The 22,393-nt window shown below is 53.6% G+C and overlaps 3 protein-coding genes and 1 long non-coding RNA gene across 6 annotated transcripts in view; 1 reads left to right on the forward strand and 3 right to left on the reverse strand.

Moving 5' to 3' along the window:
* Positions 1–885: 885 nt before the first annotated feature.
* Positions 886–9,268, reverse strand: LOC108506571. Of its 2 annotated transcripts, XR_001877798.1 has the most exons (4): positions 9,208–9,268; positions 8,992–9,105; positions 3,863–3,946; positions 886–2,407 (listed from the first exon to the last, which is right to left on the reverse strand). It is a non-coding gene; the product is annotated as an uncharacterized LOC108506571 (long non-coding RNA). The 2 variants fall into 2 exon arrangements; XR_001877797.1 differs by having other exon boundaries at positions 886–3,946.
* Positions 9,269–9,664: 396 nt separating this feature from the next.
* FEM1A (fem-1 homolog A) lies at positions 9,665–13,623 on the forward strand. Its single transcript, XM_017833711.1, has 2 exons — positions 9,665–11,914; positions 12,363–13,623. The coding sequence occupies exon 1, from the start codon at positions 9,677–9,679 to the stop codon at positions 11,711–11,713; it is 2,037 nt and encodes a 678-aa protein (XP_017689200.1). The 5' UTR covers positions 9,665–9,676; the 3' UTR covers positions 11,714–11,914; positions 12,363–13,623.
* A 3,387-nt stretch (positions 13,624–17,010) lies between these two features.
* Positions 17,011–20,765, reverse strand: TICAM1 (toll like receptor adaptor molecule 1). Of its 2 annotated transcripts, none has more exons than XM_017833628.1 (2): positions 20,724–20,765; positions 17,011–19,467 (listed from the first exon to the last, which is right to left on the reverse strand). In XM_017833628.1, the coding sequence occupies exon 2, from the start codon at positions 19,287–19,289 to the stop codon at positions 17,196–17,198; it is 2,094 nt and encodes a 697-aa protein (XP_017689117.1). In that variant the 5' UTR covers positions 19,290–19,467; positions 20,724–20,765; the 3' UTR covers positions 17,011–17,195. The 2 variants fall into 2 exon arrangements, with proteins under 2 accessions (XP_017689117.1, XP_017689118.1); XM_017833629.1 differs by lacking the exon at positions 20,724–20,765 and adding an exon at positions 20,332–20,480.
* Positions 19,402–22,393, reverse strand: part of LOC108506526 (perilipin-3-like) — a 9,104-nt gene continuing 6,112 nt past the window's right edge. The window contains exon 9 of the mRNA XM_017833620.1: positions 19,402–19,467. Coding sequence (XP_017689109.1) covers positions 19,402–19,467 — 66 coding nt within the window. The remainder of the gene's footprint in view (positions 19,468–22,393) is intronic.

Consider the following 22,393-nt stretch of genomic DNA (forward strand, 5'->3'; position numbering starts at 1 on the left):
TGTTGTTTTGCTAATGGCACAACCCAGCAGGTGAAGTGGGAATAGAGTGGAATCTGGACTGCCCTGGAATCAGGGAGCCAGAGACCAGCACTGCAGAGCGATCCACATGCAGTGTCCAGGGAAATGGTCATCCTGAGACCCACGGATTGATCACAGAATTCCTGGCTCCTTCTGCCACAATCGCAGTGTGATGTTGGATGGCAGCAAACAGGGCCCTGTGCTGTTTGTCCTACAGATGAGGCTATAAAATCTTAATCAAAGACACCTCCCTAGGGTTTTTTTTTGGTAGAATAATCACCCCTCACACTTTACATGTGCAGTACAGACACCCACTCATTTAACCCCTTTGTCCAACCCCCAAATCCCTCGGTTTTGGTGGCACCAGAACAGTAATAAAAGCGTTGTCCTTGCCACTGCAATTCCATGTGTGCCCCAGCAGCCAGCTGGGCTAAACCAGGATTCCTGGGGTGGGAGCAGGAGAGGAATGAGGTTCACCCCAAGAGCACCCCGAGGCTGAGCTGAGCAAACGAGTCAGGCAGAAGGATTCGACTGGTGTTGGCAAATTTTTCTCTCTCACTGGATTCGGCGGCAGCCGGTCCCCTGTGAGTCCCTGACCTTCACACTCCACAGGCTGCCTGGGATGGCTGACAGAAACCACAGGAGCTTTCTCCCTGTTCCTGATTGTCAGGGCACACAACAATTCAGGTGTGAAAGTTGTTGCATCTGCTCTGGACAAATCCTGTCAGCAGCACCTCTGGAGCGTGCCAGCGTGCCCAAGGCTGTGCCAGGACATGCCTCTGTGTGAACGGAGATGGAGGGGGACACACACTCAGAGAGCCACAGAATCCCAGGATGCTTTGGCTTGGAAAGGACCTTAAAGCTGCTTTCATTCCACCCCCCTGCCATGGCCAGGGACACCTTCCACTAGATCAGGTTGCTCCAAGCCCCGGCCGACCCGGCCTTGAAAAAGCCAATTCCTTTGGCTGTTCCAGGTGGGATTTACAATTATTTGTGTGTCTGAGCCAACCATTTGGCTACAATTTATGAAGGCTGGCAAACATCCCTGGACAACAGGTCAACCTGCCAGTCCTGCCTTGGGATGAGAGGAATATTTGTGCTGACTGCAGAGGGAGCCTGCATGACTCACCTAACACTAAAAGCCCAACTGCCAAAGAATCATCCCTAAAATACCCTCCTTGCCTCCTAAATCCTACTCTTGTGCATTAGCCAACTCATTGGGTAGGTGGGTACCATGTGATATCTTGCCTCATTTCTACCTTTTTACTCCCAAACACTCCTCTCTCATTTCTCCCTCTCAGCTCTCCAGTCCCTCTGCCTTTCTCTCTCTCCACCTTCCCTCTGATTGCCGAGCAGCTTTTTGACTTTTCCATCAATAAGTCTAAAGAGCATTTGAAGCGCTCTGAAGGCCCTTTCCTCCTCCCTCCCAGTTCCAAGTCAGGCGAGCTCATCGATCAGAGGAGCTCAGGAAATATCTGGTGTTTTGTTGTCAGGCTGATAATAACATTGCAGTTGTGAATGGGCTGCTGCAGGCCTGATCATGGACACCTGCAGGGTTTGTTTAATTGCATTTAATGACAAATCCTATACAGAGGAGCATTGCCAGAGAGATTTATTATCCACCAAAGAGGCAAAGCACAACAGCTCAAAATATAATTTGCACTGAGCCTTTTTCCCCCTGCCTCTCTTTAAAGCAGTGTAATAAATGGCAAATCGGGTAAAGTGGGCACCACGGGTCTGGGGAGGAGGTGGGGGCAGAGGACAGAGATTGAAACCAAAGGAAATAACAGCAATAAGGCCACATTGTTCTCTCTGCCATCCCTGTGGTCTGGTCTGGAGGAAACACTGTTTGTTTAATTTACAGCCTGGAAGTGCAGCTGGGGATCTCTCGGAGATGAGCCTGTTCTGGCACAGCTGGGGGCCAAAAGTCCCCGCTCCTTCCAACCAGGCTTTTTCCCCCCGTGTTCTGCAGCTAAGTTGAGCTCCCATCCATACAAACAATTACCAAGGAACTCCAGCAGCCTCCCAGCTGCCACTGGTACGAGGAGCCGGGAGCTTCCACGTCCCTGAAATCTCTGGGACAAAGCAGAGGTGTCCTGAAAAATATCACGGTGAGAAATACGGCCCCACGGAGACAGGTCCCACGAGCTGGAGTCTAGACATTGCACGACTCTGAGCCTGGAATTTATGCTTCCTACTAAATACCCTGCTCTTAAAAGGGAATGGCTGAGTGTAAAACCACAAGAAGAGTTCAGGTCTCGCTCATACTTCTTTTGTCTTGATTTTTATGTGATTTTCTAGCAATGATTTGTGGTAAATCCCTTCCTGCAGCTGGTGTGTCACTGTGCAGTGTCACTCCAGAACGAGGACTGAAAAGTGTCCTTGTCACCTGAAATTACAGTCCAGGTTAGCACTTCCCAAACTGTCTCCTCTCTCTCCAGTTCATCCATCTGTACAATTCCTCCTCTCTCCTAATTAGCCTGGGCAGAAGAGTGAATTGTCCTGAATTTTTATTTCTAAATGGTCTCACTCCCCAAATGTTTTCGCTAGAGACTTCTCTGTGGGAGGGCAGAGAGGAAAATGTGTGATGGTTTAAGTGAAATTCTTCAGTTTAGGACATCCAAGAGTGATCTTATATTCAGTGTGAAGCTCACTTGATATTCAGATTAGGATCATGGAATATCCTGAGTTGGAAGGGACCCACAAGGATCATCCAAGTCCAACTCCTGGTTAAAATTTTCCCTTTCAATGGTGCACCCCGAGAAGTTTGGGGGTGATGGGGATCCTGTACAAGAACACCCCCCTCTGCAGTGCTGCTCTGAGGCTCAGTGCAGGCAGCAGTTGGTACTGTCCTTACACAAACACGGTGTTGGGTAACACCTGGACCCAGTTTTATCTGATTTCCTGGACAATGGTGGTATCACTAATGCTCCCTGTTAAATAAGACCACCTGGACATCTCCTGGTATCAGCTCCAGTTATCACAAACACTCTTGCTACCTAGGCCAGCACAAAGGACTCTTATCTCCAGAGCAGCACAAATCCCCTGACTGAAACAACCCATCTGGAGTTTGATTAAAGTGCCCATAGAAAGCACATATGTTAAAGAAAAAAAGGGAGGGAGGAAGGGAGGGATGGGGCTGCTCTCTGTGAGCTCACACAGGGCACAACCCCTGTCAGCAGCAGGAAACCCTCTCCTGTTGCTCCACACTCTTTCTCCTCCCATGAAAGGAGCAGCAGCTCCTGAGGGATAGTTTTTGTTTCTTTCCCTTTCATTTTTTTTTTTTTTTTGTGCCACCTGCTTACAGAAGTACATCTAACAGGCTTGGTGAAGATGGGAAGGATGCTGTTCCCTGCCTGGTTTCAGTGGCTGAGGTAAGTAAGCCTCACTCAGACAGGGAATAAAGTCTGATCCTTTCCATGGATGTGAGCCAGCATTGTCCTTTCACACCTGAGCCGTGCCATATGTGAGGTATTAACAGAGGAGAGCTGGGGAGTGGAAGCAAAGCTGGACCTGGGGTGAACTAAAGCTTGCTCATCAACAAATCCAGGGAAAGGAAACAGCAAAAGGGGTTTGTTTTTCTTGCTTAAATCAGCCTCTCAGTGGGATTCCAGGAAACTCAGCACTATCATTATCTTTTCTTTTGCTGAGTCCTTTTCTCCAGCCTTCCCCAGTATACATTGCATTTGCTTATTTTAGTCAACTGAAACATAACCAGGAGACAGACAGGTTGACAGAGCACTCCTGGAGAAGTTTTATCACAGGGTAAGGAAAGAGGAGCCCCTGCTGAGCCCTGATGTCCCCGTAGAGCCTCCGGGAGTGAGAAAATGGAGCAGAAACTCACGGGAACAGCCACAAATTGGAGAGATGATTGCAGGGAGGTTTGCCACGGTCTCATGAGGAACTCTGCGAAGAGCAGCATCCATCCCTGAAAGGAGAGGCAAGAACAAGAATTAAAGGCTGATAAAACTGAGGAAGGAAAGCAGGAGAAGACGTGCAGGAGGACATCCCTGAGGAGGGAGCGCTGCTCTCCTGGCCTGGCTCTGTGTGGAAGACTAGTGATTTTGTTGTTCTGTTTATAAAGGTGACAACAAATCATAGCCTGCCATACAGCCCAGGCTGCCACGGCCCAGAGACCCCGAGAGCCCTGGACCTGAGAGCTGGCTGTGTCTGGAAGTGCTTTGGAGGTCAGGACGTGCCTTGTTCTGCTCCTTATCCCATCCTCTTAAAGTCAAGCAAGTCTGGGCTCTGAGAGAAGCAAAGGGAGATGCACCCGAGAAGAACCAAGCTCATCCTGCAAACCTGGCACTCCCCTGCCTCCCTTCAACACAGTTTCACTGGAAATCAGCCGTCAGGAGGGGAAGTGTCTCCCTGAAAGCCCCCCCAACACACCAGTGCAGGGTCAGGGCCCTGCTGGGCACTCTGGCACTGCTGGGACCTCGATGCCTGGCAGGGGTTGTTTGGAGAGTGGAGCCCTTTGCTTCCAGCAGGGCTTCAAAATATAAAAAGAACAGATTTTCAACACCACTCAGAGCCTCTATTCTCAAAGGTATTCAGGTGTGAAAATGAAACTCCTGAATCCTGTCAAGGCCAGTGGTAAAACTACTGAAATGTCTTTAATAATTTGGGTTGTTGGTGCTGTTGAGCACTTTCTTTTTCTCTTTCTTTTTTTAACCAACCCAGGATATGCTCAGCACTGTCCACATCACTGGTACAATGGAATATGTGATTTAGGAATCACAGAACCCCAGAATGATTTGGGTTGGGAGAGACCTTAAAGGTGATCCAGTCCCACCCCCTGCCATGGGCAGGGACACCTTCCACTAGCCCAGGTTGCTCCAACCTGGCCTTGGACACTTCCAGGGGTGGGGCAGCCACAAATCTCTTGCCAAAAGAATTTTAAACCACTACAAATCCCTGTCCTTCGCTGGTGCCTGAAAGAAAAGATCCACATTTCATAAGCCAGAACGTCTCACTCTCCCCCTCCCTTTTACTCCCCCACTGACAGATTAAATCCACACCAAATTCCAAGGGCAGCAGTGCAGCCATTAATGCTGGAATGGCTGGGCTGGTGTCTGATGTAAATGAAACTCCACTGATTTAGTGTTCCCCAACAAGCCTCTCTGGTGTGTTCATCCTCTGCAGTCTGATCAAAATCCTCCCTTCCAGGTACCCGTGGCCTCGTGCCCCACATAACCACAGCAAATAATGTCATCACAGCCCTAATGGGGAAGGCAGTTATAGGACAAAAACCCCTGCAGCAAGTTGGGGATTGGGTCATCGTTCCTCTTAATGTCATGGTGCCATTTCTCCCTATTTTTAGAATTGTTCCCTTTGTACAGCAAATTGCTCAACTATAGAGAAAATCTCATCTTCATCGGCTCTCGTAGCAAGGAAGCATCTTCCCTCAGCTTCTGGAAATCACACAAACCCCTAAAAGCTGAAGAGATGGATAAAACCTGGGTACACAGCTGCCTGCAAACCTCAGTTTAAACTGAAAAAAACCCCAAGGAGCTGCTGCAGCCACAGACTGAGCACAAAGACCTCGCAGGAAATTCTGCAGGTGTCTAAATTACCCACTCGCCCCTTCAGAAGTAACTCAGGGATTCAATAAATCGGCCTGGCCTCTGTTCCTAAATTATTTCGATGCTTTTGGAACTCTTAGCACAGTTCTAAACTCCTCCACATTAGGAATTCTCGTGTAAGAATGTTCCCAATCACATATCCCAGCCCTTTATTTGTTATCCACGTTGCATTTTGTGGTGCCCCAGACTCCTCGGCACGGATTGAAGCTCTTTGGCTTTGGTTGCCCTCAAAGAAGAGAAAACACAAGCTGTAAATTCTGACTTTGCAGCCTAAATAAGCCAGACAGAGCAAGAGCAGTTATTATTGCCATGTTATTGGCAGGGAATTGAGACACAGGAAGATTAAGTGACTGGCCCAAGGTCACCAAAGAAGCCTCTAGCAAGGGTGAGGGCTCAGCCTGGATTTCAGAAGTCTCTGCCCAGTACTTTAGCCATCCATTCACTTGCTTTTTAAGTACCCTGTCATTATTTCCATGAGGAAAATTATGCTACTCCTGGAGAAGCCAGCACCGTGTAATTCAGCTTGTCTGAAAGGGAATATGAAATGGCAGCTTCAAAAAAAATTAACCCTCCTGCCACACAACCTGGCAGCCCTGTCAAAACGGCTCATTTTTTTACCTGCTCTTCCTCCCCTGAGTATTTAACTCCCCTCTCTATTCCCAGAACTCTGGATTGAGGCTCTGTGTGTGTCACCCCACAAATCCTTTGGGCTCCCTGGGGCCCTGTGAGGGCTGTGGGCTGTACAGGAGGGACGTGGTGGCTTTGAGACACTCTCAGATGGGTGTTACTGATCCTTTATTCCCAGTTGTTGTGCCAGTGGAAGTGGGAGCTGCACCACTGCTGCTGATCTGGTTCAGCAGACACCCTCCAGCTTTGGGACACAGGCTGGGAGAGCTGGGGGGGTTCACCTGGAGAAGGGAAGGCTCCAGGGAGGCCTGAGAGCCCCTTGCAGGGCCTAAAGGGGCTCCAGGAGAGCAGGAGAGGGACCTGGGACAAGGGATGGACGGACAGATCACAGGGAATGGCTTCAAACCGAAAGAGGGGAAATTTAGATGGGATACTGGGAAGGAATTCCTCCCTGGGAGGGTGGGGAGGCCCTGGCACAGGTTGCCCAGAGAAGCTGTGGCTGCCCCATCCCTGGAAGTCTCCAAGGCCAGGTTGGAGCAACCTGGTCTAGTGGAAGGTGTCCCTGCCCATGGCAGGGGATGGAACTGGATGGGCTTTAAGGTCCTTTCCAACCCAATCCATTCTGTGACTCCATGGTTCTGATCCTGTGTGATGTCTCCCTCCCTTGGTGCCCTGGTTTGGGACACTTTTGGTGGTGACCTCACCAAGAGAAGCCACAGGACGCAGGAGAACCGAGGTGACAAAGTGACTCTGGTTTCTGCCACAGTCAAAATCCTGCCCCAGACCTTTGAGGGTGATGCAGGTACAGCCCCTCCACCCCCACCTCCAGCTCTCTGTGACTCCCCAGACAGAATTATCCAGGTACACCCGGGCTGGGACCAAGGTCCTGAGGCCCCAGTACATTCCATATTCAGAGATCCACAGGGAGAGGCTTTTGTGACCCTTCTCCTCATGCTCTTTATTCCCTCATTACTAAGCAATTTATTGATGGAAAAAAACATTTCCATCAGCTGCACTTTAAGCCACTCTGAGCCCACCCCAGAACGAGGGGCAGGTTCTGAGGTGGATTTGGGACCTAAAAAGCCTTCGTGGTGTTCAGGTGAATCCCTAATGGATTCTATGGAGGGGAAATTAATAGGAAGCTTTGGTTAATAGATACTTCAGATAAAAGAGCGAGTGCATCTGGTCACCATGGCAACACGAGGAGCCAGCGGGGAGAGGAAATGTCACCGTGTCTGTGCCTTGACCTGCAGCACAAACAGCCTCAAAGCTGGGGAGGGGGTTTGCACGTGGATGTTCCCAGTGGGGACAGAGGGACAGCTTGGATATTCACACCCAGGGAGCTGCTGCACACAGACACACAGCAAGGTTCTCAGGGCAGTGTAACATGGACCCAGTGTGCCCAAACCACTGTTTAGGTGTGAAAACACAATGAATTTGTGCCCAGAGTTGTGTATTCGCACCTCAGAGGGATAGGGAATGATTCCAGGTATTCCAGCACACACAGAGGAGTGGCTGAGGAAGCTGGGGGGGCTCAGCCTGGAGAAAAGGAGGCTCAGAGGGGACCTTTTCCCTCTCTGCAACTCCCTGACAGGAGGAGGGAGTCAGGAGGGGGTCGGGCTCTGCTCCCAGGGAACAAGGGGCAGGATGAGAGGAAACGGCCTCAAGTTGTGCCAGGGGAGGTTTAGGTTGGATATTAGGGAAAATTTCTTCACTGAAAGGGTTGTTAAGCTCTGGAAGGGGCTGCCCAGGGCAGTGGTGGAGTCCCCATTCCTGGAGGGATTTAAAAGCCATGTGGATGTGGCACTTGGGGACACGGATTAGTGGTGGCCTTGGCAGTGCTGGGGGAATGGTTGGACTCGATCCTGGAGGGCTTTTCCAACCTAAATGATCCTGTAATTCCTCCTGTCCCGATGTGCAGGAAGCTCCCCTTGCACAACACGGACACACCGGAGGTGTCACTGAACCACAGAACCGTGGAATGGTTTGGTTTGGAAAGGACCTTAAAGCTCATCCAGTTCCACCCCCTGCCATGGGCAGGGACACCTTCCACTATTCCAGGTTGCTCCAAAGCCCCATCCAACCCGGCCTTGGAGACTTCCAGGGATGGGGCAGCCACAGCTTCTCTGGGCAACCTGTGCCAGGGCCTCCCCACCCTCCCAGGGAAGAATCCCTGAGCACACTCAGACCTCGTGTGGGAATTCTGCCACGGACACTCCGGCTCTGGCTCCCAGGAGCACCTGCTGCTCCCTGGTGACTTTTTAGCAGCTGCTGAAGTGAAAACTGGGCTCAACAGTGCCTGTTATGCAAAAGCAGTTTCTTAGCAACAAAAGTGATATTCAGTGCGAAGGCAACAGGCATTAGTGGGATAATCCACAGTAATTCCAGACAAGACCTAAAATGGGTGGATGGACTGAATAATAATCATGACAGACGGAATAATAATAATGGAAATAATGAGACTAATCTTATTTTCCCGGAAAGGAGAAAAACAGCTATAAATAAAATACAGCGGGAGAAACCCCATGCCGATTCCCTGTATAAAGATTAGAGACACTTAAACTCTATTTATGCCCTAAAAATAGGCTCTGGTGAGTAAAGCTTTGCTCATCTAAGCTGGGCTATTTATTGCTCGAGTGTTTTCCCTCGCTCCAGGACGGAGGGAACTGGACAGAACGTCCTGTGAAGGGGATTTGAGGGAACAAATCCGTGTTTGCTGTTGGAGACGAGGCTTTGCCACCTCCATAGCAAAAAGTTGCACCTTAAAACGCTCCATCAGATCTGTCGCAACAACGGGGTCGCACTGGATGATCCCTGAGGGTCCGTTCCCGTTCCAGCTCAGGATATTCTGATCCCACAGAACACAAGGGGTTCCCTGCAATTAAACCACGTTAGATTAACGCTGTGTAAGACGCTGTGTCTTGAAGTTCAACAACATCAAGGAATTTAATATAAATAAAACCGGCATTAAACGTACACAGGCTGTGAATTATAAAGGCATTTGTACGGCACCCGCTCCTCACGCATCGGCCCGCGCGAGGCGCGCTGGGAAATGTAGTCCGGACTCCGGCACGGCCCGCTTGGCGGCGCTGGCTGCTGGGCGCTGGAACTACAATTCCCAGCATGCCTCGCGCGAGGCGGGTTGCGCGCCCTGCCCACTGCCCGCTCCCGTGCTGCCTGCTGGGAAACCGAGTGCGCGCTGCGCGGGACCGTGCGGGACGCGCCTCTCTCGGGACTACATTTCCCATCATCCTCCGCGCGGCGCGCCCCGCCCCGCGCGGCGCCATTTTGTTCCTTGGCGCAGCCTGAGATGGCGGTCGGGCCCGGGCGGTGAAGGTCCCGCCGTGCTGAGGGCAGGGGGGTCTCGCCGCCCCCCGCCCGCCCCGCGCCGCGCTGGGGCCGCGCCGGAGCCGCCGGTCCATGGCCAGGACGCGGCCCCCGGCGCCATGGACCTGCGCACGGCCGTGTACAACGCGGCCCGCGACGGGAAGCTGAAGCTGCTGCAGAAGCTCCTGGGCAGCCGCAGCCGTGAGGAGCTGGAGGCGCTGACGGCGGGGCCCGGCGGCGGCGGCGGCGGCCCCGGGGCGGGCAGCACCCCGTTGCTGATCGCGGCGCGGCACGGGCACCTGGAGGTGGTGGAGTACCTGCTGGATCACTGCGGGGCCCGCGTGGAGGAGGGCGGCTCCGTCAGCTTCGACGGCGAGACCATCGAGGGGGCCCCGCCGCTGTGGGCGGCCTCGGCCGCCGGGCACCTGGGGGTGGTGCGGAGCCTCCTGGACCACGGCGCCTCGGTGAACCAGACCACGCTGACCAACTCCACCCCGCTGCGGGCCGCCTGCTTCGATGGGCACCTGGAGATCGTGCGGTACCTGGTGGGCGAGCGCGGGGCCGACCTGGAGGTGGCCAACCGGCACGGGCACACGTGCTTGATGATTTCGTGCTACAAAGGGCACCGGGAGATCGCCCGCTACTTGCTGGAGAAAGGGGCCGACGTGAACCGGCGCAGCGTGAAGGGGAACACGGCCCTGCACGACTGCGCCGAGTCCGGCAGCCTGGAGATCCTGCAGCTCCTGCTCCGCTCCAAGGCCCGCATGGAGAAGGACGGCTATGGAATGACCCCCCTGCTCGCCGCCAGCGTCACCGGCCACACCAACATCGTGGAGTACCTCATCCAGGGGGGGCTGCAGCAGGAGGAGGCTGCGGGGAGCCAGAGCGGGACCTGCGCCTCGGGCGGGAGCCATCAGAGGGGCTGTGGCGCCAGCAAGGAGACTCAGGGCTGCCAGGAAGAGGGGGGTGAGGGATGCGGTGCCTCGGCTTCCAGCCAGGACGAGGTCCCGACCGTGTTCTGCACTCGAGAGGCGGCTGTGGAAGCGCTGGAGCTGCTGGGTGCCACGTTTGTGGATAAGAAACGTGACCTCCTGGGAGCCCACAAGTACTGGCGGAGGGCGATGGAGCTGCGCTGCGAGGGCGGGAAGTACCTGCCCAAACCCGAGCCCCGGCAGCTGGTGCTGGCCTATGACTATTCCCGGGAGGTGAATTCTCTGGAGGAACTGGAGGCCCTGATCACGGATCCCGACGAGATGCGGATGCAGGCGCTGCTGATCCGGGAGCGCATCCTGGGCCCTTCCCACCCCGACACTTCCTACTACATCCGCTACCGCGGCGCCGTCTACGCCGACTCCGGCAACTTCGAGCGCTGCATCAACCTGTGGAAGTACGCCCTGGACATGCAGCAGGGCAACCTGGAGCCTCTCAGCCCCATGACTGCCAGCAGCTTCCTTTCCTTTGCCGAGCTTTACTCCTACGTGCTCCAGGACCGCTCCAAAGGCACTTTAGCCACCCACCTGGGCTTCTCCGACCTCATCGGGGTGCTGAGCAAAGGGGTGCGGGAGGTGGAGAGGGCCCTGGTGCACGGCAAGGACCCCGTGGCCGACTCGGTGCAGTTCACCAAGACGTTGGCCATCATCCTGCACCTGGTGTTCCTGCTGGAGAAGGTGGAGTGCACCCCGGAGCAGGAGCACCAGAAGCGCCAGACCATCTACCGCCTGCTCAAGTGCAGCCCCCGGGCCAAGAACGGCTTCACCCTCCTGCACATGGCCGTAGACAAGGACACCACGACGGTGGGGCGTTATCCCGTGGGCAAATTCCCGTCGCTCCACGTGGTGAACTTGCTCCTGGAGTGCGGGGCCGACCCGGACAGCCGCGACTACGACAACAACACCCCCCTGCACGTCGCCGCCCGCAACAACTGCCCGCTCATCATGAGGGCCCTGATGGAGGCCGGGGCGCACATGGATGCCACCAACGCCTTCAAGCAGACGGCCTACGAGCTGCTGGACGAGAAGCTGCTCACCAAGAGCACGATGCAGCCCTTCAACTACATCACCCTCCAGTGCCTTGCTGCTCGAGCCCTGGACAAGCACAAGATTCCCTACAAGGGGTTCATCCCCGAGGAGCTGGAAGCCTTCATTGAGCTGCACTAGGGCACGAGAGTTGATGTCCCCCAGCCTTTCCCTCGCCTGTCCCACCCCATGGAGGTTGAGCAGCTGGAGGTCTCGGGCTGTCCTCAGCTGGGTGCTGGGTGCTGAGCTTTGTCCCCATCTGTCACCACAAAGCTGGCGAGTCAGGGCAGGGAGGAGGAGGCTCGAGAGCTCACGGCTGTCCCTCGCTGTTGTCACCTTCAGGTACCAGCTCTCTCCAGTGCGCTGTGTCCACAGAAGGCCACAGCCCCTGCCCTTTCCCGTCTTGTCCTGAGAAGGAAGGAGAATGGAGATTCCCTGGGACTTGCTGCCTCTCCTGTTAGTGCTGGATTAACTCAGTGTTCAGCTTTGGAGCAGCTACACACCCCCCACGTGCTCTGGCCCTCCCCAGCCCACACATCCAACACACAGAAAGCGAGTGAGGAATAAAATACCTTCCAACTAATTCCTTCCCCTCCCTCTTGTCAGATTTGGGACAGCACAAGTCCAGCAGCTGAGGGGCTCGTGCTCTGCTGAGGGAGTTCCTTGCATGGCACAGGGCTGGGTGTGCTGAGGATGGGGTTTTTTTCTCTCTCTTGGTTGGCCAAGTGGTGTTTTAAGGCCTGAGATGTCCATGATTGTGCATAAAGCTGGGATGTTTTTTCTCTTGTAGAGCCAGGCCCTATCTATGCTGCAAGACTTCTCCAGTCCTGTAAGATAGAGGAAGGTCAGTTCTGGTTATACAGTTTCATCCGTAGATGTCGGGGTTTATGAATGGGGAGGAAAAACTTACTTTAAAACCGAGTTGAAAAACGTGATGTTCAGGCCCTTGGCTCGCCCATTCCACACCTGTGTGCTCCATTCCCAGTGTGGAAGTGCTTTAGCTCCAGAGGTCAGCAGGGACTGAGCTGTGAGGGTGGATGTGGCCAGGTTTTGGAGCCAAAACAGCGCAGTCTGAACCATTTCTGAGGCTGAGCCCTGTAGGGCAGGAGGTACCTGTAGTGTGGGGATGCTTGGGGGGGTTATTTAAGTGAGTGTTTGTGCCATGTTTGCACCAGGGTGGGCTGGAGGAAGAAGAAACAAATGAAAGTTTAAGGTACCTCCTTGTCCTTTGGAGGTTTTAGTGTCATCTCCTTGGCCTCTGTTAATTATCCCATGAATTAAACCTCCGTGCAGTGGGTTCTTAGCAGCTGGTTTGGGCTTTTGATTCTTTTTTTGTTTTGTTTTGTTTTTTCTTTTCTCAACTTTTCTGAGGATGGTGCTACTTCAGAGGTGGAATTTGAAATCTCACCTGGCTGCTGTTTGGACAAGCTCCTTCCTTGAATTAGGATCTGCACACACTTTGGTTTTTAAGGCTTAGGGCAGGTTTTTGCCTCCACGAGCAGAACCCTCTGTGGTGGAAAACAAACAGTTTCCAGCAGTTTGTCCTCGTGCAGGGGGGGGGTGACAGGGCTTGGGCAGCCTGGGGCTCATTTCTTGGCCCTGAGCAGGGTGGGAAGCACAGCTGGGGAGGGGGGAAGCAGCTGCCTTGGAGCTTTGGGAAAGGTCCCACTTTTGGGAGAGCAGACCCCTGGCACCACCTGTGCTCTACGTGCTACTGAAGCTTCTCTACTTGTATTTATCAGCCTCAATAACCAACGCTCTCTGCCCCTTAAAGATATTGTAGAGCTGCCGTTACATTTTTGCAGTGTTAACTATAACATTTATTTATAAAGCGAGGAGGTTTAACTTGAATTGAGCTGTAAAGTGCAGAGTTAGTTTAGCTGCCTTCTATTTTTGTTGGTTTTTTTTTTTGTTTTGTTTTGTTTTGTTTTTTTTTTTCTTTTTTGGCTGAAACCTGACCTAAACTGCAGGAATGGGATTTGTTTCCTTTGTGAGCTGATGAGCGCTCTTAACTTTAAATAATAAAACAAAAAATGGCTGCTAGAATGCAAGTGCCTTGGACTTCTTCCTGGGAAGCCTCTATTTCCAGCTTGTTTCCCCAGGGATGGGACAGTGTGGGTATGGAAATACGGGGTGTTTGCAATCAACAGGTGTGATGGATTCGTTGTTACTCCTGGGAAAAAAACTAATCTGTGCTGCAGTGGCAAACATTTCCCTTGGAAAAGGATAACACTGACACTGAAATGACACCTCTCCTTATATATTTTGCCTTGTATTTTGGTGGAAATGAAAGAGTGTGAAAGGATCTGTGTTGACTCAGGTATTGCCTGCCTTACACATCTGGGACAGTGGGCACAGCAACCAGAATTTATGTTATCAATTGATATTTTTCAACCCCAAATCTGTTGGTGGGAGGGCAAAACCGGAGGGATTAAAGGTACTGGAGTTAGTTCCACACAAGGATCTGGGTTTCCAAAAATGCTTTAGCCTTCCCCAGTGTCTGCAAATCTGTGGGAAGGGCTTCTCCCATCCAAATATTCCTCCTGTGCTCCAGGTGATCTTCAGGTGTGTGGGAGAGCAGGGGCCAGGCAGGTACAAGGAGCCAGGTGGCCTCAGGACAGAGGCAGTGGCTGATCAGTGCAATTCCAGCTGGGAGCAGAGAGATGGGAAGGGAATTATTCCGTGCAGAAGCCACCCTGGAGCTGGGATCTTGTGGTCAGGGAGCTTGGGGATCGAGTCAGGTACAACAGCCCCAAGGAGGAGAATATTTTGTGTGATAGAAAAGGCTTTGATTTTTTTTTAATTATTATTTTTAACACATAAATCACGTGTAATTACACTGAGGGCCCAGCAATTAAAGGTTGATAGTAATTACAGGGTGGGAGAACTCACTGCATGATTTAGGGGTAATTACACTGAACAGGCCTCATTTATTGTAGGTGTTGTCTGGGCCAGCTCTGTGTGGGGCAAGATGTGGAGTTGTGGGGAGCAGGGCAGTGTTTCAGGCATTGTTTTGGTAATTATATTGGACAGAGAAGAGTTTTGTTCCACTGGGGTGGCTGCAGACCCTGCTGTACCCCACACATCCTCCCCTCTCCCTGTCTGTGATCCAGGCTCACTGGTTGTGGCTGTGCTGAGGTTGTTTACAAGCTGGAGCAGCTTCCAGTTGCCTAATTCCATGTGATGTTTATTTATAGCAGGAGAGGAGCTGGGGAAGGAGGGCTGTGTGTGTTCTCCTGAGGGGAGGGAACTGTCCTGCACCAACTGCAGGGAGGCATGAGTTGCATTAACACAACACCTGTTTAACAGAAAATAGAGAAATAAAAGGAATTTGAGCACTTGGAGGGTTCCAGCAGGCTCTGGAAAGAGTAGATGAGTTAATCTGTTGTCACTGGGTCCTGCAGAGTTGAAATCCAAACCGGTTGAAAGCTGGGAGCCAACAGTGGTGGCATCTTCTAAACACCAGGGCTGGTCTGTGGTTCTTGTGCTGCACAGGATGGGAGAGTTTGGTTTGGCCAGGCCTGATGGCTTGGGCTGGAAGTGAGGAGGTCCAGGAGGAGCTGAACCTCCTTGGAGAGGGAAGGAAGAAGACAGAAACCTGTGGACAGATCCGTGAGAAAGGACCTGTGGCCTCCAAGGAGGAAATTCAGTGGGATTTAAATGCAGAACTGTAACAGCCACTGCTTTGGTGCAGTTAAAGAGCAGGGACACATCAGCTCTGGGTTCCCAGCTCAGAGCTTGCCCTGGAGCTCAGGCAGTGCCCAGGTTCTCCAGGATCCCCCTGCAGCCATCCTGAGGGACACAAGCTGCTGGAAAATGAAAAGGCAGCAGTTGCAGCTCTCCACACAGGGTGGGAAGAGAGGCCCGTTCTCCTTCGTGCTGGTCCTTGGTGTCCTCAGAGGAGCCAGAGCTGAGGAGATTCCTGTTCTCCATGCTGGGGGTTCCTGTCTCAGTGTCAGCTCTGTCTCTAGGCTGGTCCTTGTCTGGGAGGAGATGCTGGTGCACAGGGAGCCTGAGGGAGAGAGAAACCTGGACACTGTAGAGCCCAGTGCCCACTGAGCAAGGATTAATGTCAGTCAGAGTCTTCTCTGAGGACTTACTCATGTGTCTCATACAGGGGTTGGCTGTGAGGCTTCCATGGTTCTTGGACAAGGAGTACAGTCCAGAATTAGGCCCTGGGAGGGCCCAGCTTGGGCAGTCCCAGGTCCAGGATGGTTTGTTGGGGTCCTGAGCTTTGGCTGCTCTGGGCTTGGAACATGCTGGGCCAGACGTGGAGTGACAGGAGCACACACACCCCTGCAGAAACACCAACACCTGGACTGGCATCACCTCCCTCTGTGATCCCAGTGGCCCTCGGGATCCACTTTAACAGGGATGTGGCTCCTCAGCTCCCCCGAGGGGCAGGAATTGGGTGGAAGGAGTCAGGTGAGCCCTGCCCTGCTCCCGACACGGGGTGAGCTGGCTCTGGGCTCTGCTCCACCCAGGGAACAGCCCCTTTCCCAGCCACTCGGTGGCTTTGGGGTGACCTCTGCTGACGATCATGAAAACGGCTGTGCCTGGAACGCTGGAGGAAGAGGGAGGGATCTGAGGCCTTGCTCCAGGTGCCCTCCTGGTGTTAAAGCTCAGTAGGTACCTGCCTGGTACATCCCTCACCCAAGCCCTGCAGAACACCCTCCCACCCCTCATCCCCAGCTCTCTCCAGCCTCCTGCATTGCTCTGCTCAATGCTTTTGCTTTTCCATCCCACTCTTTCCTCAAAGGCAGTAACAGAAACAGGTGGGATAATCTCAGCAGGGAACATTTTACAACAGCCAGTCTGACAGGGCCTGGTCCCACCTCCAGCCTTGTACAGGGGGTAAGAATGGAGGAGTGGACACTTGGCTTCTGCCTCCCTGCACTTTGTGCTTCCCCCTCTCATCTCACTTCCATTAAGTACTTTTTCCCCAAGCACAGCTTTGCTGTTAAGATTCTTATACCTGACGTGTAATCTCAGCTCTGTAAGTTTTCTTAAATACAAAACCACTCCTGGGAATTTCGTCTTTCACAACCAAAACCTTCTCTCTCTAGTTCCAGAGGGGGAACTGGGAACAGGGATCTCTGGTGCCTCAGCCCAGAGTCCTGCAGCCTCTCTGGAGTTGCTGAAGCTGCTTTCCAGAACCTTCCTGGGGCTGATGTGAGGGGAGTGGGGACCGCTGGAAGAAAATAGTGGGACCTTGTGGTGCTCAGCACCTTGGCAGGAGGGCAGAGTGACTCCCCAATCCCTGAAGGTTGTCCCTCAAATGATTTGCTCAGTGCCATCTCCCAGCCTTTTCCACCTGACATGCAGAACAGTTTTTCGTGTATCCCTGACTGCCCCTTTTCTGATTCTGCAGGAAAGAACCAGAGAAACACAAATAAATCCATTAAAATTTATTTATAAAAGCTTCAAGTAGCCCCAGAAAATCAGGAAAATAGTTTTCTCAGTAACTCAAAAGTAATCACAGGAGGTCCAACATAAAATCAGGAATTTTCCTCTGTGCTTCAGGAAAGTGGCACCCTTGACCCACAGAGAAATGAGATTAGCCCCAGTCCCAGCAGAGTCACGATAATCTAGGATTTGAAATTAGTTTTGCCTCTGACCCTGATCAGACACGGTGCCTGGTTTGTCCCTCGCTGTCCTGTGGCCCAGGGGGGACAGTTTCCACCTGCATCGTGTTGTGGTCCCCGATCTGAACCATCCGCGCGTTCTGGATCACGATCCCTCCCGGGCCTGGCAGGATGTTGTAGTGGCCTGGTGGGAGCAGTGGCTGGGAATTGGGGGGACCCATCTGAGCAGGTGGGGGGTGCCCAGCAAAGGGGTTGTTGGGGGGACACCACTGTTGGGGAGATGGCTCTGGTGGCCACGGCCGTGTCGCTGCTGGAAACACCTGGGAAGGGCGGCCAAGGCTCAGGGCAGCCAAGTTCTGCTGGGCCTGCTGCCGCTCCCAGCGCAGCTGGAGTTTCCTTCTCTGCATCTGCTCCCACATGGCTTTCTTCTGACTGATCTTCTTGGGGTTGAAAGTGTTGCTCACAACCCTGGGGAACAGAGGAGAGCTCTCATCCAGGGTCACCAGCGCGCTGAGCATCCTGGGGATCTGACCCTGCTCCAGGGCGTTCTCCTTGGGTAAAAACGGGATGACTGAGTAGTGCTTGGATGGGTCCTGGATGGACTGCATCAGGGCAGTGTCTGTCTGGAACAGACACAGGTTGCACATGAAGTTCCTGGTCAGCAGGAGGATCGTGAAGGCGGAGTTTTCCATCGCCTCCAGGAAGCCCCCCATGCGGCTGCGTCCGGCAACGGAGAAATCCTCGCAGAGCGTGGCCCCGTTGGACACCCCCATGCTCTCCAGCCGGTTCTTGACCCGCTGGGCAACAATCTCATCTTCACTGGCATGCAGGACAACAAACGTGAAGAACTTGCCACCATCTGGCTCTGACAGGGACACTGGGTCTACAGCTGGGAGAGAAGGAGGAGGCCAGGCTGGAGAGGGGGATGAGCGCAGGGGAGGGGGATTTAAGTTGGAAGGAGGTTCCTGAAGAGGAGGAAGGGTTGAGGAGAAGGAACAGCTGGGAGGAGGAGGAAGGGAACAGGTTGAAATAGAAGCAGATGTAGAGTTACAGGGAATGCCTGCTGGAATATCAGAGTCCCCTATGGATATGTGAGCAGGATCAGTCCCCACTGCAGCTCCTGGGTCAGGAAGACCAGTAGGTAATTGCTTCTCATCCTGCTTTTCATCCCTGTTTTCTCTTGGAGCAGGAGGTTCTGTCACTGTGCTGGGAATATCACTGCTCTGGGCAGGCTGGATCACAGCCCCCTCTGAGGGAACAGGGAGCACTGGATGGCAGGAACTGCCCTGCAGAACCTCCTCTGGCCGGGGCACTTGGGCGCCTGTGTCCTGGCCGGGATGGGAGCTGGGGCTGCTGGTCCAGCTGGATTCCTGGGGGCTCTGCGTGTCCCCATCGGGGTGTCCAGCACCGCTGGGCTGAGGGACACCCTCGGGGGGAGAGGGATGGCTGTGACAAACAACTGTTGGCGATGCACTGACCTCCAAACAGCTGGGGAGGGAGCAGCTCCCCGTGGAGCACAAGGTCCGCGGGGCCGAGAGCTCGGAGTTGCCTCCGATCGGCACCGGAGAACTTCTCACCACGTAGTCGGAGCTGCCCCCACGGAGAAATCCCGTGTCCTCATCAGATCTCAGCGTCCAAAATCTGTCACTTGGGCCCATGCTGGGAGCAAAGCCCTGTTTGTCCTGGTCCTCAGGTGGGATGTTGTTGAGCATTCCCCGCTGAGTGTCCTGGCAGGCTCTGGTGGCAGCCTGGCAGGCTTTGTCCCAGGCCTCGGGACTGCACAGCTTTTCCTGTGCCAACACTTTGTACACCTGTGCCAGAAGTGCCATGGCACCTGCATCCAGCTGGGGAGGCTGCACATCCTCCCCATCCTCCTGTGTTCCTGCAGCACCCAGTTTGGTCTGATGGACATACTGGGCTGCTGGGTTATCCCTCAAGGCATCCAAACAAATCCTTGCATCCGTGTCTTGCCCCAGACTAAGCAAGACCATGGCTTGCAGTAACTTGCTGCTGGGCCCAGGGATCAGGTGCTTCAGTTTATGTTTGAGGCTCAGGAGTTTATCTTGTGGGACCTGGGATAGAATATTAAACACGTCCTCAAAGCTTGGCTGGAGCTCAGTGCTCTGTTCCATCTCAGCAGCTGCTGGCCCAGACCACAGAATGAAGCAGCAGGGATGGGAAAATCATCTTATGGCAAAGGTTTGTTCCCGTGTGGGGCTCGGGGATGTCCCGGGTGCACTTCTCCTACCACACAAGCTCTTTGCTGTCTTGGGCTTGTCTTGGAACTGGGATATCTCTGTCCTGGGGAACCTGTGAGGAGAACAGAGGACAATACAGAGAGGGTGATGTGGGGAGCTGAGGGGATGCTCCCGAGGCTCGTGGAACTCCCAGATGCTCCCTCACAGCTCACAAGTATTTTTGCCTCTGTTCTGTGCTTGTGGCTTTGCCAGCGCTCTGTGCATTATCCCCACTCTGTGATAAGCAAAGAGCACGTTCCTTACATTCATTTCACATTAATGATAACTGGTTTTAAATAACTGCTGCAATAGTGATGTATTTAGGTAAATGTGTGTCTGTCTCCTCCAGGCAGCTGGTTCCAGGGGCCTCACAGGTTCCTTGTGCTGGCAGTCGAGGAATAAAACAGGCTTGGAGGAAACCCTTTCCACTTGATAACCCCCCGTGCATCCCCTGTCAGGCTGCTGATCATGGAGTGGTTTGGGTTTGGAGGGACCTTTAAGATCATCCAGTTCCACCCCCTGCCATGGGCAGAGACATCTTCCACTAGCCCAGGTTGCTCCAAGCCCTGTCCAACCTGGCCTTGGACACTCCCAGGGATGGGGCAGCCACAGCTTCTCTGCCCAACCTGTGCCAGGGCCTCCCCACCCTCCCGGGGGAATTCCTTCCCAATATCCCATCTAACCCTGCCCTCTGGCAGTAGGAAGCCATTCTCCCTTGTCCTGTCCCTCCAGCCCCCTGGATCCTTCTCCAGGTGACCCCCCCAGCTCTCCCAGCCTGGCTCCAGAGCAGAGGGGCTCCAGCCCTCGGAGCATCTCCATGGTCTCCTCTGGACTCTCTCCAGCGGTTTCACGTCCTTCTGATGTTTTGGGGCCCCATAGCTGGGACTGGGGACATTGTATCCCCATCCTCAGCTGATCCCTGAGCCCCCGCACTCACCCAAGGCCTCTGACCGGGGTTTAATTAAACAGCAGAAGCGTCCGGAGCAGAGGAGCAGATTCCCGGTGGGACACCGCTCCAGGCGCTGCCTGAGCACTGCTGCAGGAACTCTCCCTGCTGCAGGAACTTTCCCTATTTAAAGGGAGCCCCAGCAACTGCCCCCAAATACCTCTCGACTGTGGAAACTTTCTACTTTCAGTCTCCTCGTTTCCGCTCTCATAAAAATCCTCCAATTGCCCAACGAGCGCGGAAGTTGGAGCGGGCGGGGAGGGGAGGGGGCAGCGCTCGGGTCCGATCCCCGCGGGAGCCGGGGAGGGATGGGACGAGCTGGGAAGGGAAGGGATCAACCGGGAAGGGAAGGGACGAGCCGGGAAGGGAAGGGATGAGCCTACCTGCGGCCAGTCCCGGCGCCCGGGGCAGGGCGGAAGCGGCGCGGGGCGATGGGCACGAACGGGGCGGAGCGGGGCGGGACCGGGGCCCGGGGAACCGGGACGGGGGCAGCTCTTCCAGGGCTTGGGGACCGGGACAGGGGGAAGCTCCTCCAGGGCTCGGGGACCAGGGCCGGGTCTCGGCGACCGGGGGACAGCTCCTCCAGGGCTTGGGGAGTGACGCCGGGGCTCGGCGGCCACGCGACTCCAGCAGCAGCATCTCAGCCCCTCCGTGAGCCGCCACCTCCCCTGACTGGACCAGCCCTGCCCGGTGTCCCCCCCATGACAACGTGGAGGTGACACCAAAACATTTAATAAGAAAAAAAAAAAAGAACAAAAACAAAAAGGCAAATGATGAGCTCCTCTTGAGATGTTTTGAGAACTTGAATAAAATCCTCAATCAGTAGCTTAATAGATTCAAGGTGACAATGAATGAGGGAGCTTGAAAACGTCTAATCCAGGTGTCATTCATGGGTTTGGGTACATTTCCTAACACTTCACTAACTCTGGTGTAGGATGCTGATTAAACGCTAAGAAACGTGAATTTAGGGGAAAAAAATGAACTTGAAGCTGTGAGTCTAAGAGAGAAATATTGGTAGCAAATACACAATAAGAATGCAGCTGTTGGTGGGGGGGATTCAGAGCAGTGGGGGCACTGCCTCTAGGAAGTGTTGGGAGTGGGATGAGCGAGGCTGGATAGCCCAGGATGCAGAGGGGTGAGGGAGAGACAGGAGTGGGAAGTGAACAGAAGCACCTGAGCCTCAGGCAGAAGTCTTGGGGACAAAATAATTAAGATATCTTTCTACTTAAGAAAGCATGGGACCTGCTAAAAGCACTTTGTTTTTTTTCCCCTCCAGCAGGACCAAGTGGGCCAGAGAAGAGATTTGGTAAATCCAAGCTTTGAAGCAGCTCAGGTAAGGGGAGAACTCGACACTGCAGCTTTGGGTTCCCACAAACCCACACGTCTTTGAACGCAGGTCACGCTTTATTCTGATGTCTGCTCAGCAGCCCCAGCACAGGGGCCATGACAGAACACAAGTTACCAAAATAAATTACATTAGAAATTGTTACAAAGCATTGTTGGCTGGGAAAGAACCAGCACCTACACTCCCCCCCCTTTTAATAACAGAATATCCTAATCCCATGGCAGAGTAACTCCTGGGAAAACCTGCCTTGTTTGCCAGCTTAGTGGTTGTGAAGTGTTTCAGGCCTGGAGTTACACAATAACGACCCCTGGAGTCAGTGACAGAACTTTAGGAAAGATAAGCCCCTAAAAACCGACGTGATTAAAGAAAACCCCACCCTGGTGAGCGTTTCTCCGTGAAGGAAGAAGTGTTTGGGTGATCCATGAGGAGAAATCTCTTATTGATGAGCAGCTTCTTGCTCCAGCTGTGCCAGCTGTGCCACATCCTGCCGAGCCTCCCCGGAAGCACAAGAGGCACAGAGGAAGTCGTGGCTGTGCCGTGGGTTTTTAAACTGCATCAAAAGTCCAGCTCAGCATCTTCTCAAGTTTTCCACAGCTTGGGTGAATTAAAAACAAATCCAACGTTAAAAAAATGAGTTGAGACGACTTCTTCTCTGCCACAGCTTGTCTCAGCAAGAATCAGCCACTCACACGTGCAGCTGGGCTGACA

Source organism: Lepidothrix coronata, unplaced genomic scaffold (assembly GCF_001604755.1).
Source record: "Lepidothrix coronata isolate B3197 unplaced genomic scaffold, Lepidothrix_coronata-1.0 Scaffold219, whole genome shotgun sequence".
Lineage (NCBI taxonomy): Eukaryota > Metazoa > Chordata > Aves > Passeriformes > Pipridae > Lepidothrix > Lepidothrix coronata.

Bases quoted from the DNA above. Each gene is read 5' to 3' on its own strand.
- FEM1A (XM_017833711.1), top strand. From the start codon at position 9,677: ATGGACCTGCGCACGGCCGTGTACAACGCGGCCCGCGACGGGAAGCTG.
- TICAM1 (XM_017833628.1), bottom strand. From the start codon at position 19,289: ATGGAACAGAGCACTGAGCTCCAGCCAAGCTTTGAGGACGTGTTTAAT.